The sequence below is a fragment of the Stegodyphus dumicola genome, chromosome X1 (genome assembly GCF_044657685.1).
Source record: "Stegodyphus dumicola isolate Sdum_Otavi_A_Nest chromosome X1, ASM4465768v1".
Taxonomy (NCBI): domain Eukaryota; kingdom Metazoa; phylum Arthropoda; class Arachnida; order Araneae; family Eresidae; genus Stegodyphus; species Stegodyphus dumicola.
Genome location: NC_140780.1, coordinates 239,281,010 through 239,298,949, shown reverse-complemented (window position 1 = coordinate 239,298,949; position 17,940 = coordinate 239,281,010). Strand labels below are relative to the sequence as shown.

At 31.4% G+C, this 17,940-nt stretch overlaps 1 protein-coding gene across 4 annotated transcripts in view; it reads right to left on the bottom strand.

Moving 5' to 3' along the window:
- Nucleotides 1-17,940, bottom strand: part of LOC118184363 (FRAS1-related extracellular matrix protein 1-like) — a 190,469-nt gene that overhangs the window by 76,432 nt on the left and 96,097 nt on the right. For all 4 annotated transcript variants that reach the window (XR_015038404.1, XR_015038405.1, XM_085807237.1 and 1 more), the window contains exon 7: nucleotides 8,495-8,684. Coding sequence is in view for 2 of the 4 variants with exons in the window: in XM_085807237.1 (XP_085663363.1) it covers nucleotides 8,495-8,684 (190 nt within the window). In the remaining 2 variants the exon portion in view is untranslated. The remainder of the gene's footprint in view (nucleotides 1-8,494; nucleotides 8,685-17,940) is intronic.

Genomic DNA, 17,940 nt, shown 5'->3' with positions numbered 1-17,940 from the left:
AATATAACAGCAGGACACGAACACCTGAAAGAACAGTTAGGAGATTGGCCAGAGTCCATAATGGCAGGATATGCCCACATATAGAGCATAATATACTGCTGACATGTAGGACTGAAATAAAGCAAAATGACACTATATTGTTAACATTTTAAACACTCATTACCTTCCTAGCAATTTGGGTTTCAAGAATTCAGTAATACCTAGCAATTTGGAATTAACAAATGTAGTGGAATTAGTCTGCACTATGAAATTTCCCGTAGCAGTGTTGCACAATAAACAAAATACTACCTTTATCATGCTAGACATTGTAAAGGCTTTCAATCACATCTGCATAAACAGCTTACCTACCAATTCATTTGTGTCAACACTGAATATGAAATTATTTTATTTAGTTCTCCTTTTCTTGAAAATAGATGCTTCATGATCTCAGAAATGTGCAGTCTAATACTAGATACAATCACAGCTGATGTCTCATAGGGCTCAATATTTAACTCTACTATTTAATTTTTTCATATTGTTGCTTTTCCTAAATCGGATCTCACTTACATTCGCATCTTGCATGCTGCGCTAACAAGGCGGCAATAGCTGTCAAATCCGCAAATACCAGCCATGCAATTAACAAACTGCAAAATCATATTCTATTCATCCAAGACTGGCACTCACAAACTAGTGCATTAAAATTAACATACAAAAATCTCAACTTCTCATTATTTGTTGAAATAATGGATCTCGAATGCTCACAAAAAGAAATTTGATATTCATAAATTGTCCTGAAAATCAGTAAGACAAACTGCAATGGGGAAACCATAAACAGTAAATTAAAAATGCTTACAATAAAGCAAAGAGAGTTATACACATTGGACTGCCAATTATCGGAAAATCCCATCTTGATTTGCACAAGAAAACGCTAATCTATTTATTCACTGTTAGGTCAATTCTTTGTTACACTAGCATTGCATGGATTACATCTTCTAAAAATAGTATTTTAAAACTTCAGAGAGTGCAAAATAAATACTTAATGATAGTAATAAATGCATATAACTTAGCTGGGTTTGAACTCTTGCATCAGAACCTAAAACTGAAAACTTAAAAAACAAAGTTTCTCGAGAAGATGAAAGAAAAGTTCTACAGTAAGATGCTAAATTCTGACTATTTTAATTTAATATTTTTCATTACAAAATCCTCAAGGTAGAACATTGAAACTCTATACAGCTCACTTCCTCAGTAGTAGTAATTTACCAACCTAAAATTCGTCACCTTACGATTCGATACCTTACTATATAGTGCATATATCGCACATAATTTATATTGGTATTCTTACTTCATTACTCGTTCTTTTCATTTTTTATTATTTGGTTTTATCATTCTCTCCTTTTATCATTGTGTTCACTGTATAATTTTGTATTCCTTATGTTATTTGCATGTTGTCATTTTGTATATAACCCAGCTATGGGAAGGTCTGTTACATAAATTATGCTTTCAGTCACACAATAGATTTATTTTTCTCTCCACTGCAGGCTGTTTCTGTTAAATTCTCAAGCTGCCTTCATTCAGTTCTAACATGTCTCTTTCCTTCTCCCTTCCAGACCTCATCAGTGGCCAAATAGCTAAGACCACTGAATGCTTGTGGTTTGTCCTGAGTTCGAATCTATACTATGGGCTGACTGCAAAGTTATTTTTCATGGTTTTTCCCATAAGTAAATGTGAATACAAGCCAGTTTTCACCAAAATCCCCTAAAGGCATCCCTCCCTTTAGGTAGATAGCCTGCATGAGTTTTGCCATATTCCAATAATCAACCAATGCTTCCTTCTTCTGTTACTACCTTCACGGTAACTTCAGCCTCCTACTTTGATACATGATGCACTTATGATAGCAATACTGAATGCTGGCAAGCTCCATGAGTTGGCACCTTGTTCAAAAGTGTGTCTAGGTTTTGGATAAACTAGACATGTTGCATTTTGCATGATATTCACAGCACTGAAGTGAAGTTCAGTTCACTTCAGTTGCCCAGCATTTCAAAGGAAGTTATTGGGTAGAGGACATTAGTTATAATACCTAGACAATTTAATCTGCAGTCGAATCAGTGGAATGCTGGAAGAAATTCAACATGTGACTAGTGAGGCTCAGGTATATCATAAGCTTGGTGGCATTTAGAATTTTTTAAACACCTGAAGGTTTAGTTGTGGTCTTGCTACCATAAACAACAAACCTTCAGACAGCTGTCCACAGAAAATGGTATATTGCCATACAGGCAAAGAGAAAGAGACAGCAAATTATGACTTGAAACAAAGTATTATGTTTTCTACTAACAGCTGCCATTAGAGACAGCATTTTCTGCAATGTCAGAAACACAAGGGTTAGAAAGCTCAGCAAAATTTTAATAAACATACACTGGTGTATAAAAAATATAGAGAAAATGGAGAAATCAATATAACAGCTAGACGAGAATGACTGAAAGATCAGTTAGGAGACCAGTCAGAGTCATAACGGCAGAATATGCCCACATAGAGAGCATAATACACTAGAGTGCTCTTTATATGAATTATAGTCAATTTAGTCTATTAGTGATTCCGTATATCTAGACGGCTTATATATCTAGAGAAAGCAAGGAACACAGAGTCACCTTTTCAACACCATTAATTGTTACCAAAGATTTCCTTATTCACTTAATAATATTATATTTTCTTATTCCTTTACCTAGTCTTGAGTTCTTTGTCATGGACGACAATGCTACACATCATTATACAGCAGCTGTTAGTGAGGGCAGATATATGCTGCAAGGATTAGCCTGCATGACTGCAGAACTAAATTGAATTGAACATGTGTAGGATATACTCAGAAGATGCAGTAATAATTCTGCAGCTTCAGTTGTTGCTTCAAGAACTTGCTGATAATCTCCTACTAAGCATAAACAGACAGTACATATATTGCATCGCTCTCGAGGCCGATAGATTTGCCAGCTGTCACATTTCAGTCTTCCATACTATGGTGCTTCCAAAGCTCATTTCTGAATAAAGGTCCTTTGCATCCTTCAAATTTCCTTCTTTGACAGACTTGTTCACCTCTTGTATAGTCTTATGTCTTGACGTTATGATATGCTTTGTACTGATTTGAAATACAGTGCTGCACTATGTTATATGTCAGACCCTACTATAACCTTAATTTATGTGTACCATGCCAGTATTATTTTATAAAAAATTAGAATATTTAAAGCTGGTGCCTTTCTGACTTAAAAATCTTCCTAATCCACTTCTCACTGCCTTAACCCTCTGAGCAGTACAGGGTTTTTGGATCTGTCATGAATACCTGTATTTAAAAAGCCTTTTGGGGGTTGGTACACATTTCTGCACACAAAAATTAATTAGTTTTAAGAACTTTCAAGAACCATTAATGAAAAAAAATTAAATACGTATAAGCAAATGGGAACTGAATAAATTCAATTAAAATATTATCTATGACTGAACTTCAATTTTGTAATACCATCCTAAAAATAAAATAGTTCCGCAAGTAGGATGCATTATTATTAAACATAACTTAATTATCAAGTTTGAGAATAAAATAAACTTTACGTATTTATCAAGTAACATTAAATATTTTACACTTATAATAGCTGGACATATTTGAAAGAAGTTAAGTGACGTTTTATTTACATTTTACTAATAGTTAGCTTTATGTTGATTTTTTGTTTATATCTCATTTTGTTACATACTTGCTCAGTCTAGAGGTTTAGTTAATAGCAGGTATATTTTATGTCAAGCGGCATAGATTAAAATAAGAAGTAAAATCATAATCAGCATGATTCATAACAAAGACTGGCTATTGCCACCACTGCTGTTTGCCTAGAGACAGACCTGCTGATCAGAACAAACCTGAAAGGATTGATGTAGGCGCAGTTGGGGCTCTGTCTGAGGCAGTTAGTGTCATAGCTTCGTGAAGAGTTCCAAGGGTTATAACCCACTTAATATACTTAAAGTTCCAATGAGCCACTAAACAATCAGAGGTTATAAGATTTTTTTGGATTATATTAAGTCTCACTAGATATGAAGAGTAATTTTACATGAATTTTTACATTTTTGTGTTTTATCTTGTGACCACAGTAAGGATTAATGAAAGGCAATAACTCACTTTAATATGCAGATATTATTTTTAAGGGTAAGCAGTTAGTTATAAATAATTAAATTAGGTAGTTAGGTAATCTTAGTCATTATGGATTTACATGGCCACTATTAAATGTTATTTATTTTTAACAATATTTGTTAAAAAAAGCCCTATTAAAATCACAACCTAATAAAATTTATCAGTTTAAAATACATGTAATTTATGACATCAAGTCTTAAACGTTATTAGAATAATTACACATTAAAAGCTACAAAACATTTATGTTTCGTAGCAACACTCAACAAAATATTTATGCATCTTTTAAATTGGAAGCCTTCTCAGACATTTCGGCTAATTTATATTGATTTCCTTCTCTTTAAGCATCTTTTCTAACAATCGGAAATTTGTCTCAATACGCAAACCAATGTTCTTACTAGCTCCTGCGTGCTTTATCTCCTAACTTGTCAACCCCTCCACAATGTACCTATGAGGGTTTACTTGATCCGGTGAAAGTTAAATAGTCCAAAATCCCCAACAGACATGAAGCAAATTATCGCTATATCTGAGAGTCGGATAAAGGTTTAAAAAAGCCTTTTATTTAAAAAGAACTTAGAATATAAGGGTAAGTTCTGATACTAACAAAATCAATTACAGCTCATGATGATGTAATCAAATGAGAACAGTGAAATTCAAACAAAAAATGTAGACTAGTAGTCAAAGACTATACAATTTAATTTTGATTTAAGCTGGCTCAGTAACTCTGTCGTAAAAACAAATTCAAATGTTGTCAGCAGCAATGCAAAGACAAATAATTACAAATTATCAAAGCTGGCAGGGACAACAGCAGTGAGCATGCTGATGTCAGAAATGCACTGTTTTACACTCCAAAAACCTCAGTTTAAAAATTGCCTATGCGATTTGCATTCTGGTGAGGAAATAGAAATTGAAAATTATAGAAAAGGCTAAATAACTAAGTAATTTACATAATAATAACTGTACATATCTTTGAAGAATAATATTCTTTCTCTTCATGTATTCAGTTTCTTTCTTCAACATTTTCCTTTTCATTTTAGAATTTTTGGATTTAATTTTTGGCTTTCTGTTACTCTAAAAAACTAAATGCATTTAGAATGTATAGAAAAAGCTGCTTATTTTATTTCTTTAGAACATTCAAAAGAATTATGAAATATACATGGTAAGGATCAGTTTCAAAGTTGTGGTGTGGCAGAAGTTTTAAAACTTAGTGACACACCGAGCAACAAAATCTAGAAATAGCAAAACTTTTAGAATTTAGACCAGGCATTGGAAGCAGAATTTAGAAAGGCACTAGGCAGTAGAATTTAGGATCGACAGAGATGCATCAGATGGGAAAATGCCTAGTGCCTGTGTATCATGCATTAAGACATTAAATGAATCTTTTAAATAGTCAATTTTCAATTTCCTTATTAATAAAAAAATTCCTTTCTGTAATGTTTGTCCATTTGATAAGATTAGAAGATATTTTTGATATTTTCCATGCTTGTGTCTAGTGAAAAGTAGAGGGAAATAAAGGGAAGTGAATGTGGTGTATTTTAATTATGGCAAAGCACACTAGGGCTATCTGCCTAAGGGGAGGGATGCCTTCGTGGAGGGCCTTCTAAGGGAAACTGGCTCATATACACGTTACACATGGGGAAAACCACGAAAACACCCATGCAGCCAGCCTGTTCGCGGGATTCGAACCTCGGACCGAACTACCAGTGTTCAGCGACTTTACCGCTCGGCCACTGGTGGGCGGAATAAAGGGAAGATAAACATGTTAAGAAAAAGATTCTAGTATCAGAAGTAAGGCATTCAAATATTCCGTTTTCATTGTTATTCGAAGTGTTCTCCTAAAAGTAAGAAATTCGTCGCAAACAATCCATTACGTGTTAAAACCATGGAGACGTTTTTCATTATTTTTCTGGAATCTGCTAGAATCGCGGGTCTATAAATCTTGCCTTCAAACCCTTCTAAACTTTTCAAGCTGTAATGTCTAAAATCTTAAAGAAAAATTACCCCTACCAATTCTGTAACATCAAAAGGCCAGAAATATTTTGAAAAAAAAAAAAAAAAATTAGAGGGAAAAAGTGTAAACTTAATTTTGTAGAGAAAACATGATGCATATTTTGAGACAATTACATCAGGAAAATCTCAATGAAACAATTAAAAAGACATTTTTAATTAATTACGTAGCTATTTTCTTTTGCGAAGAACTGTTTAGTGAACCTTTCTTTATAGCATTACGCCTTGTTTACTTTTCAGATTCAAAATATTGTATAATAAGTGGACAAAATGAAATTTTATAATATGACAAGAAAAAATTAAAATTTTTTATTTTAAATTTCAATATATTACATTTATATTAATTAAACTTATGTTACAATGTTTTAAAAAAATGATAAAAATTTTCCCAGATCTCGGAATTAAAAATTTTCTAGAGAAACTGATCTTAAAATCGCCAAAATATTGCTAAGTTGCCAAATTTTGAACCAGTTAATAAAAAAATTCACATCTCCAAAAGTGAAAAGTTGTTTAAGAGCTCTTCATTAGAAAAAAAAATGAAATAATTTTGAAATGCTTAATGTTTCAATTCTTGCTAAAAAAAATTGGGGTATCGCACCATTTATATTAGAAATAGGAACAAATTATAACCCATTCACCCATTCAAAAGATAACCATATTTGTCAGTGAATTGACAAAAATATTCCTTCAAAATGCTAATTCACACTCAAAATGGCAGTCATAAAAACAGACAGAAATTTCAGGAAATTAAAACTAAGGACCTTCTGCCGATTTTGGCTGAAATTAAGGACTTTTAAGGACCAAAAATCCTAAAAACTTTTAAGGGCCGACCATACGAACCCTGCTTTGTTAGCTAAATTTGTATATTTACTTACTTTTGTCTCTATTTTCCTAAACTTACATTCATTAAGATAACATTTATATGATGTCGCCCAGACGGTATAGTGGTTTGGGGAGTCTGCTACGGTACCGAAGAAATGTTTGTAAATGTATAGTATCGGTGGAACATGGCGTCACTCTAAATATGTGCCAAGCTGGTGAAAAAACTGATGAAATTTTCCAATTAACGGATTTTGTAAAGAAATGTGGAGAAGCGGTAATAAATAAAGATGATATAAAAGATTTTTTTCATTGTCATGATAATGTTTCTCGATCATCAATCAATTAAAGGATGGGAAAATTTGTAATATGGTTCTAGATCCAGAAAATACCGTTACCGATAGTGAAGCAAGTGACAGAAAAGTTTACTGAAAACGAGAAAATTTTGATTGACAAGTTAGTCGGAATTCTCGAAACAGCAGTTACAGGACTTCATGAATGTAACTGAACAAGATATTATGTCTGTCTACAGAATTAAAGAGAAAGTATTAGCACAAAATAATGAAGCAACTAAAAACTTACATTGAAGGAAATGTTTAATAAGGTAAACAAATAAATATTAAGCTTTTTTTTTTTTTTTTTTTGTAAATGTTGATATCCTTTAGATCATAAATACTTCATGATTTCATAAATCACTATTTCATATTTTTAATTTTATAATTTCTACATGCCATTTTACTAGATTTAAACTGATGATCCAATATCCGGAAAAATCCCAAATCTGGAACCGAAGAGCCCAGATTTTGGACTTTGAACTGTCATTTTACTCGCTTTGCTCATGACATTGTCATTTCATCTGATGTTTATTTAAAATGTTCACATTGTTCTATGTTTTAAAATTAGAAATTAAAGTTAATGACCTAAAACTGCAATAGCATATTACAGTACAAGTGAAAAAATTGAGTTTCACTCCCGCATGTGTCAGATTTGCACTATGCTTATGGGGTCCCAGAAAATTCTCATAAATATCTCAGTGATAAAAAGAGGTTATGACTGAAAAAAGTTTAAGAAGCCCTGAGATATACAACCATCTCCACCTAAGTAAACAAACTATTAGGGTCTCAATAGAGATAAGTTTTTAACTAGTCTGTAAATATGTTTTAATACATAGACAAATACATTTTTTTAAATTAATAACAAATGAAATTTTTAATTTTTAAAAGCAGAAACTGACTGAAGGGGTGACAACTGAGGTAGCCCATGTCTTGAATCTATGTTATGTTACCATAATAAATGCATAGAAAAGTGAAATAACAGAATGAATCGATAAAACATTTAAATTGACAAATTATCAGTGGATACTCAGACGCATACGATTATATCCTTAAGCAAACAATGGAACTGTATAACTAAAATGCACAATAAAAAATGTGTCCATTTATGTTCTATGTCATTCAAAGTTAAAAAATTAACAAATCACATATTGCAATAAGTTGTGAGAGTTATACCTTACTTTAAAATATATATATATACCTCAGATGTTATCTGAATAGATCCTCCTTCATTTAAAGAAATCCGTGGAAGTAAACCTTTTTTCCAAATTGGTTTTTCATCATCAATAGGTTCAACTGAAACTAATACATCACCCGAAACAAAATGGAGACCATCATTGACACCAATCTTAAAATTATCTTTGAATGATTCAGAACCATCATGAATATACCTGAAACAATAGAAAATATGCATATATTAGGAAAGTGCTGAACTCTCTAATCAAACAATATTATACAAACAGAACTTTTTCATAAAATACTGCAACTTTAAAATCATGGCTAAACATAGGCATAGATTAAAAAAAAGAAAACTACATACATTTTTGTAAAAAGTAATCAAAACTGAAAAAAAAATGTGTTCAGTTAATAATTATGTTATGAAAGTGTTTGTCTGAAAGAATATTTTTTCCAAAAATGATCAGAAAATGATCTTTAATTTATCTACTTGTAGCACACAGAATCACACAAAGAAATTAATTCTGAATGTGTCATTCAAAAGGACGTGGATGTGAATTCAGAAAATATTGCTACCAAGAGTAAAGAAAATGACAGAAGGTTTGTTTCGAATAAAAAAAAAAAATTCATTCACAATCCAGTCAGAATTTTTGACATGGCAATTACGTGGCTTGACTAATGAAATCTTATAACTGAAAAATAAATCATGTTTATCTATAAAAATTAATGAGAAAGTATTAGCACAAAAAAGAGAGCAAAACTTTAACAAATTACACTGAAAAAGTGTTTAAGAAAGAAAAAAATTTTTTTTTTTTTTTTTTTTTTGTAAATTTTGATTTTTGTAAGGTCATAAAATGCTTCAAAAATAACAACTTCATAAACAACTAATTTCATATTTTTAATTTCACAATTTCTACATATCTTACTAGATTTAAATTGATGATCTAAAATCCAGATTTAGAACTTTATACATGGAACCTTCTTTGGTTGCAGGAGTCATGCTTATATGGTTTTACAGTATGTGTTATATTTTCCCTTATATTAATTTAGAAGTCAAACAACAAATATCAGCGTTATATTTTCCATGAAAATTTGAAAATATAACGCTGATTTTTGTTGTTTGACTTCTAAATTAATATTTGCTTGGCGTGTTATTGTATCTTAATTATATTTTTACTTCTTTTGTAAATACACCTCTGCTATTCTCATTCCCAAGAAGGACTTCGGTGCACTGGAAAACTAAGGACCAATCAGCCTGCTTTCCATTCAAGGCAAAACAATGGAAAGAATTATTTAAGATCTGATGCACAATTTGGTTTCAGCAAATAAATATGAAGTGCATGAAACTGGTTTGCATTATTAAATTTGTCAATTCTGCTCTTCACAAATAGCAGATGGTTACATTCCTGATGCTTTTGACAGAGTCCTAAATGGCCTCATTTACAAATTAATTAACTGGACTTCAACTGAGAAGCAATTTTACTCATAAATTGAATACTCAAAATCTTAAAGAAAGGACTAGAAGTGTTCAGTTTGGAAATTCCATCTAAAGACTTATTGTGCTGAGAGAATTACTCAGGTGTCCATCCATGGATCAATTCTGTATTTATTATACTTTATGATATTCCTATTTTTAGGAAAAGGAACTGTAACATGGTATGCTGTGTGAACCAGTTATTATTAGCATCCTAAATTTCAATATAACATAAGCAAATATACAGCAGAAAACATCTCACATAGTGGTATACACTATGATGATTTCCATAAATGCTGGAAAATCTACATTAAAAGGCATGGATAGGAAACAGAAAGTTACCTGTGAGGTTACACTCTTCAGCTAAAAGATCCCCAGGGTTCCCTGATCTATTTACTTTGAAGTCACCACTAATTCCAGGTTAACATGGAAAAATCATTTAACAATGTTGTCAATAAAGCTATAGGATCATTCTTTCATCTTTTTCTTCTTCGAAAAGAGACTCTGCATTGGACATTTCACTCAAAAAGGGTACTATATTGCAATGTATATATCAAAGCCATTATAAAGACCTCCTTCCTGGCACCTCCTTCCTGGCACAAATCTACCCGAAATAATTTTCAAAAGCTGCAAAAGAAGATCTACCGAAAGATTTTTAAATGTTCCCTGGTTTCAGTAAGAGCGATTTCATACATAAGGATCTGAAATTCTTAGTCGTAAAAGACTATTTTAACAAATTCAACTCTTAATCCCTAGCACAATGTTGTCAATTGCAATTTGTCCCCCTTCTTAGAAAACTTTGATATGTTGGAGGATGACTGCATTCCTAAACCTTACGCTACTTGCCTTCTCAGAATCTATTTGGTACTGTACATTTACAACTTGTAAGTATTTTTCACTTTTCTTTCATCTTCTGTACTTGATTTTGTGTTTTTACTATTGATTACCTCTTTATCCTGGATTTCTACCAATTCCTAAACAATTAACTATCATGATGTGATGTCCCCTCTGATTTTTTTGTTCTTGTTATTTTCGGACATCATTTTGATGTGCCATTGAGGATATAGTGTTACAGAAGGTATATAAAAAATGCCTCCAGTGAGCTGACATGTATATTTATGCAGCACGATTTATTTTTCTTGCAAATTCTCCTAAATGTATCTATCTCCTGTATGAACTGCTTACTATTCCATTATAGTTAATTACAAAGATTCGAAAGTGGAACTATTTGGTGATGATATCATGCTAATTCTGGAGCAATGACAATGGTACAACCTTCAAAATTTTATTTACCATGATCAGGGGCGTAGCTAGAGGGAGGCAAGAGGGGACATCTGTCCCTGAACACAGAATTCATTCAAGTCAAACTAATGTTACGAAATTTTAGAATTAAATATTTTTCATTCTTAGCAAACATGAGGGGGTGTGAAATTTTAAACTGTCTCCGAGGTGCTGAAAACCCTGTCTACGACTCTGACCATGATAGCAGTTTCTACAGTAATAGCCAAAAAGAAAGTCAAGTCATCTACCACATGCTTGAACTGCTTGAGCTACAAGCAAATATAGTAAGACTATAGCACAATGCTGTTAAAAAATTTAAGCATATTCTGTGTATAAAAATAATAGAAAAATTTTTTTAAAAACTTAGATTGTTGCCAAATCTAAATAAAAATTAAGCTGACTTTCTTATGCAATTTAAATTTGCATGCCAAAAGTGTGGGAGTTTGTTTAATTGAATATGACAATTCACATCACGGCAATCTTCCCCAGAGAGTGCGTTCATACAGAATTTTCAAAGGAAAACTGCCTCACATTAATGTTACACACGAGGAAAACAAAAAACCCATTAAGATCCTATGTAGTTAGGCCATTCAGCAGAATATGAATGTAGATTGAACTACCAGTGTTTAGCAGTCTTATCCACTTGACCATTAGTGGGTCCAAAAGAGGTTAAGAGATTTGTCACAACTCAATACTAAGTTTGGATACATGGGGTGTTTTCAGGTTAACTTCATACATAACATGAAAACAAACTGGTTTCCTACAGAAAATCCTTTGCAAAGCCACCATTCCTATGGCAAATACCCTTCATTGTTCATCGATTACAAATAATTCTAACTAAACCAGTGGTATATCTACATTATGTACATTATGGTAGGCACGGCATGACCAGCAGAGGGCACAATTTGGTGCACTCATGTTTCTGAAAATAATCAAAAATAGTTAAACATAATTTTAAATATTTTAAAAAGGATACAATTTAAATTCTTGTCATGGGTGCCATTTTATGTAGGTACACCACTGATCTTAACAAGCACATATATAGTTGAGCCATAATATAAAACATCAAATACAGACACACCTACTGCACTTCCTAGAACCATAATCAGCTACTTTATGTTTACGAATATTAAATAATATGATTTAAACTTTCCCTCTTCTCAGTAGCTGAATTTTTGAGCTCATAAGCTAAAATTAAGATAATTCTATTTTAAGAACTTTAAATTTGAAATTACTTATAAAAGGCAGTTAAATGCATTATATTAATTGCCCATTTCATGTATAATATGGCATAAATTACCACACAAACAGAATTTCTAAATATACCAAAAATTACAAACATAAAATTTATTTTTACATTACAATGAATCAATAAATTTAAATTATTTTCACAAACTTATAAACTACACAGTTGCATAAATCTGATGACCACAGCTATGCATATTCTCACTGATGAAACATATATATTTCATGTTTTCCTTATAGCACAATTCTCTGATATATACAATGCATATCACTAAAGTTTTCTCCACATTTATGTTCATACTGCTATATGGTGTCTAGCATCATTAAACATAATACATTTATGATGCTAGATATGAGACAGGGTTATTTTTGCTCAGGTGTCTGCAATCATTAATAAATTTACCTAAGGTCACAAACTACAGAGTACACAGTGGTATATTGTAGCACACAAATTTCAAGGTAGGATCAGGAGAAAATTCACAGCACCAAGACTGAAAATACTTTTTTGTTTTTTAAGCAGCTGGCTATGAAATACTAACACCCCAACTACTTCATTCCATAAGAAAGGCTTCTGCTTGTCAACACATAGTTCCAGTTCACAAAATTTATCGAATAAGGCAAGCTTTCAGGACACCACAATTTTGGTCACACAGTTTTTAGTAAAATTGACAAAATTTGAATTTATAGACAGCTCTTGTAAGAAGAAAATGAGGATGAGTAAATTGTTCCTTATTCTATTACAGATATTTTAGAAAAGAAAAGTGAGCAATAATATGCAACATCGATTCTCAAAATAAAGATTGTCAAAAATTATATTACTAAGCCAATTTCACCTGAAGAAAAAGGATCATTTTTAGGAGTAACACAAAACTGAATTTCAATAAATTAAAAAAATTTGAGTTTTAGCATTTCAGAAAGATAATTTGACACCGATGCCTGTAAATTTGCATTTTCCAACATACTGGCAACTTTTCATAAGAAAATTTTAACAAGCTGTCTTTTCTAATATCTATACAAACAGTTGAACCCTGCTATAATGAAACTCGCTTATAACAAATCCCCACATACAATGCACGGACCTTTTGGTTCCATCCAGTTTCCTACTCATTTGATATTTTACACTGTTTTAGCAAAACTCCAAGAGTATCAAAATCAGATTTAATGAACTGTAAGGATGTCTTCAATAGAAACTTTTTCCTGTATTTCGCAGAAATTCTGCAAATTTTGATGAAAAAAATTACTATTAAAATCATCCTTGTTTAGGATATCAAAGTTCCACATTCCATATGTAAAGAAAAATACTTTCATGTTATTTTTCTTTTATCTTCACCTCCTCTTTCTCTTTGTTCTAAACAAAAGCTATACGAGACAAGTATGATGCCCAACTCTAGAAAATGAAGGATATAATACACATATCTTAGAACACCATTTTGGTGTACTATAGAGACATTACGTATATTTTTGGAAGCAGGGAAATTGAAAAATTAGCAATGCCTTCCCTGGGAATCGAACCACGGACCTCTTGAATATGCGCCTGGTGTGCAGATAACTGCACCAACAAGGTGGAAGAAATACCTTATATACTCCCTCCTTTTAGAGGGCAACTGGGGTTTTAAGGGGACCCAATCGCCAAATCAGGGTGAGGAGAATCATCATCCAACACACTTTTAGTTCGGGTGCCACTATAGTGACATTAGGTATATTTTTGGAAGCAAGAGAATTGAAAATTAACAACACCTTCGAACCACGGACTTCTGGAATACGCGCCCAGTGTGCAGACCACCACACCACGAAGGCATGCAAAGAAGGTGGGAGAAATACCATATAGTACATGAGTGCGTTACTTTACTCCATTTAAGTTCTTTGACTGAGCTGCCAGACAGTACTCTATTCGAAGATGATATGATGGAAATTTTGATTATTCAGGGAAAGAGGAAGTAGTGAAGCTTCTGAGATTGCAGTTTTATAGCTCATTTTTCTTTTAGAAAATCAAAATTTTTTATCCTTATCGATTTGCTTTGTTTTAAGTATAAATGCTCTTTAAATTCCATTATTTGAATAAGGGTTTTGCAATTAAACCTTTGCAAGATATAAGAACATTTTTATAAAGGTTATTATGTGTTGCAACTATACATATCTTGGCAGAAATGATTGTGTTTTTTCTGGACATCCAAAAAAGATACATAGGTGAAGAAATTATCTTCCTTTTCTATATTTTCTACAAGAGCAAAACTCGCACGTATTCTTTGACCAAATTCTTAGTACACTGTGTCAAAAATTCATCGGTCAGATGAATTTTAAATGTAAAGCTTCTGCATTAAAGATAAGTGAACATTATTCAAAAAACATAAAATGGATGCAGACAAACTGATATCCGCCAGATACACTTCCAAATCTACAGTTGATACCATATAAAAAAAATCAAAATTATCATCTCTGTTCATGGGAAAAAAAATGGATGCGAAGAAAAAGTTGTGAAAGGTGGAACACAGGGATGCTGAAGAAGTATTGCTGAAATGATTCACCATTCAAAGAAGCTATAATCTGCCAATATCTGGACAAATGCTACTGAATTTGCCAGATACTTTGGAGAGACTGGAAAAGAACGAACAAATTTAATAACCACACATAATAATACTTTCAATTAAATCTTAACATGTTATTTTTAATTTTTCAATAGATTTTATTCACTTTTTTGGGTAAATATGACATTGTTAATAAATTTTTTCTTCATTTATCACTCAATTTGTACACATTTTTGCAAGATAATCTATTTTTTTATTGAATTAGATTGAACCAAACTTCTGGTCCCCTGAAATTCATTATAGCAGGGTTTAAGTGTAGTTGTACAAAATTTTAATGAATAATAACTTAATTGATTTTGATATTATACAAATAGACCTTACTTCTTTATTAGACTAGCTAGGACTGGAAAATAATTTTCTCATAGCCAATTTCTTCCTTGACATGGCATGCACAAAAATTTAAATTTCATATACTTAAAAGATACAGTATGATTTATCTTACTGTAGTCTAAATTCTCATCTTATTTGATTAAATTCTTAAAATGATTAATTCTTAACCTCAGATTTATGCTCAGCTGATATTTAGTCATGTAGCCTTTTTGAACTTCACTAAGACTCACCTAATCACATAAATATATATTATATAGATTCTAAACCTGACAATCTTTATTGCAACAAAAATACATTATAGTTATACAAAAATCATTCATTGTCACAAATTAAAAATTATTTAATCCTTTTATCTAATGAATATGCCCAAATTTTTAGAAATATTACATTTTTATGACTTTCAAACATGCAATTCTAGATTTTTCACCATAGTTTAAATAATACATGTTTTAGTTAATACTCAGCAATTTTCGAATTTTTTGAGAGATTTTTTGGATGAAATTTAATATTAATTTCCTTACTTCTGTATCACTAAGACAGCCATTCAGATTTGCAACAGGAAATGGAAAGCATGAAGCAAGGCAACAGTTTTAATGCCGCAAACCAAGCAAAAATGAAACACTCGTAACTGCAATAAAACAAAAGTAAAAGCTCAATACAAAAAAAAAAAAAAAAAAAAAAAGTGTGTCACACTTATGTGTAAAATATTATCACGATTCATATGGAAGGCTTGACATCTATGATATTTGCCAAAAATTAACTGAAGGTAATGCTATCCACTTCAGGCATGTTTTAATCAAGTAACATTCCATATTACAGGAATGTTCTTGTAGATTTTGCTATCAAGATCTGACTTTTAAAAAATTATTTTGATTTTGTTCTAGTTTAAAAGACTTATAAAATTTTTATTGCATACATCTGAAATATACCATTGTTATATAGGATGTGGCAGCATTAACATAATACTAATAACAGTATACCATAAGTAAACACCTAATTTTTAATTATTACTCTTTATGTCAAATAGTAGTTACAAAAATGCCGTTTATCAGTTAATGTTTGAATAAAACATGTTACAAAAATGCCATTTATGAGTTAATGTTTGAAAAAATAATGAAAGCACTGCTACATAAAATACTTTTTTTTCCACTATTTTCAGTGGCTTTAAAAGCTGATCATTACTCATCATAACAAGATTCCCCAAGATACTCACAACAGAAGTTATGATACAGCCATGGAATTATAATATAATTAATGTGTTTAGAAAACTTCTTACATGAAATACTCTCAAAAGAAACGATAGAATAATTTTTTTAGAAGTAAATTTTGTCAGCGAATGCATATTCAATAGCTCAGCTTTATCAAACAAACAAATAAAATTACAGCCCTTTAGCAAAAGAATGATGTTTCATATGTGGTATATTGATGTATTATGTCCATCACCTTAAGCAAAACAAAATATAATTTACACACTGCCACACCCTATATAAAAATTAGAATACCAAACATTACTAATATATCTACTGGCAAGCTTTCATAAAGAATATATATGCATACATGCATGTAATATATTAGTATTGATTTGGTACGTTGTGCTGGGTTTTTAACCCCTCAAGAATGCAATCAATGACAAACAGCTCTTTACTTAAACACAGTATATATATAAGACCCCCTCCCAGAGGCCAAAGTGGATAACATTGCTGAATACCGATAATTTAACGTGTTGGAACAGCTGCATTGTTTTGCTGTTTCTTAAGGGCAAGGTGAATACTAATAAGGCCAATTTCCATCAGAAAGTTTTCTTGAAAGGCATTTATTTGCCTTACTTAAAAAGACCTCACATGCTTTGCTGTATTCAACTACTTAAAAAAAAAAAAAAAAAAAAGGATGTAACAATTGCATATAATGGGCATATGTGGTGTCAAACATTTGCATCTGTTTTTTAAAATGTTAGAAAATAGATTTCACAACTTTACTGCAACTGAGTTGATATTACGAGCAGAAAATTCTAGTTTAAAAGTTATGAAAAATACTGAAAGATTCTGAAGTTTTCATTAATATGGGGTATTACAGAATTTTATTACTAGTAATTAGTGAGGTCAGATTGTAGGAGACTGGATCAAAATTGTGACACCTCAATGATTTTTTATAATATTTTATTCAAGTAAAAGGCTATGGGATTAAAAAGACGTATGCTGAAGTCCTAAACATTTTAATTAAGCATTTTCCAAAGAGGCTGTCAATTAATGCTTATGTGTTATCTTTTTTGCCAAAATAAAATAAAGCATGGTATAGGATAAATTTAGGAGCAACCTGAAAAATTTAATTCAGGAGTTTAAAATTGAAATTAGATTTTTATTGTAATATCTCTCTCTTCAAACGGAAAAATAAATAGACAGAAAAATGACTTTTAAAGAAAATGTATTAAAGAGAGATAAAAGGATAGAACTATTATTATACAAAAAATATGTACTATGAAAATTGCTATTGTAATGCACAACATGCATAAATGAATGCTGGAGATTCAAGAGTTAATAAAAAGTTATTTCTTATCTT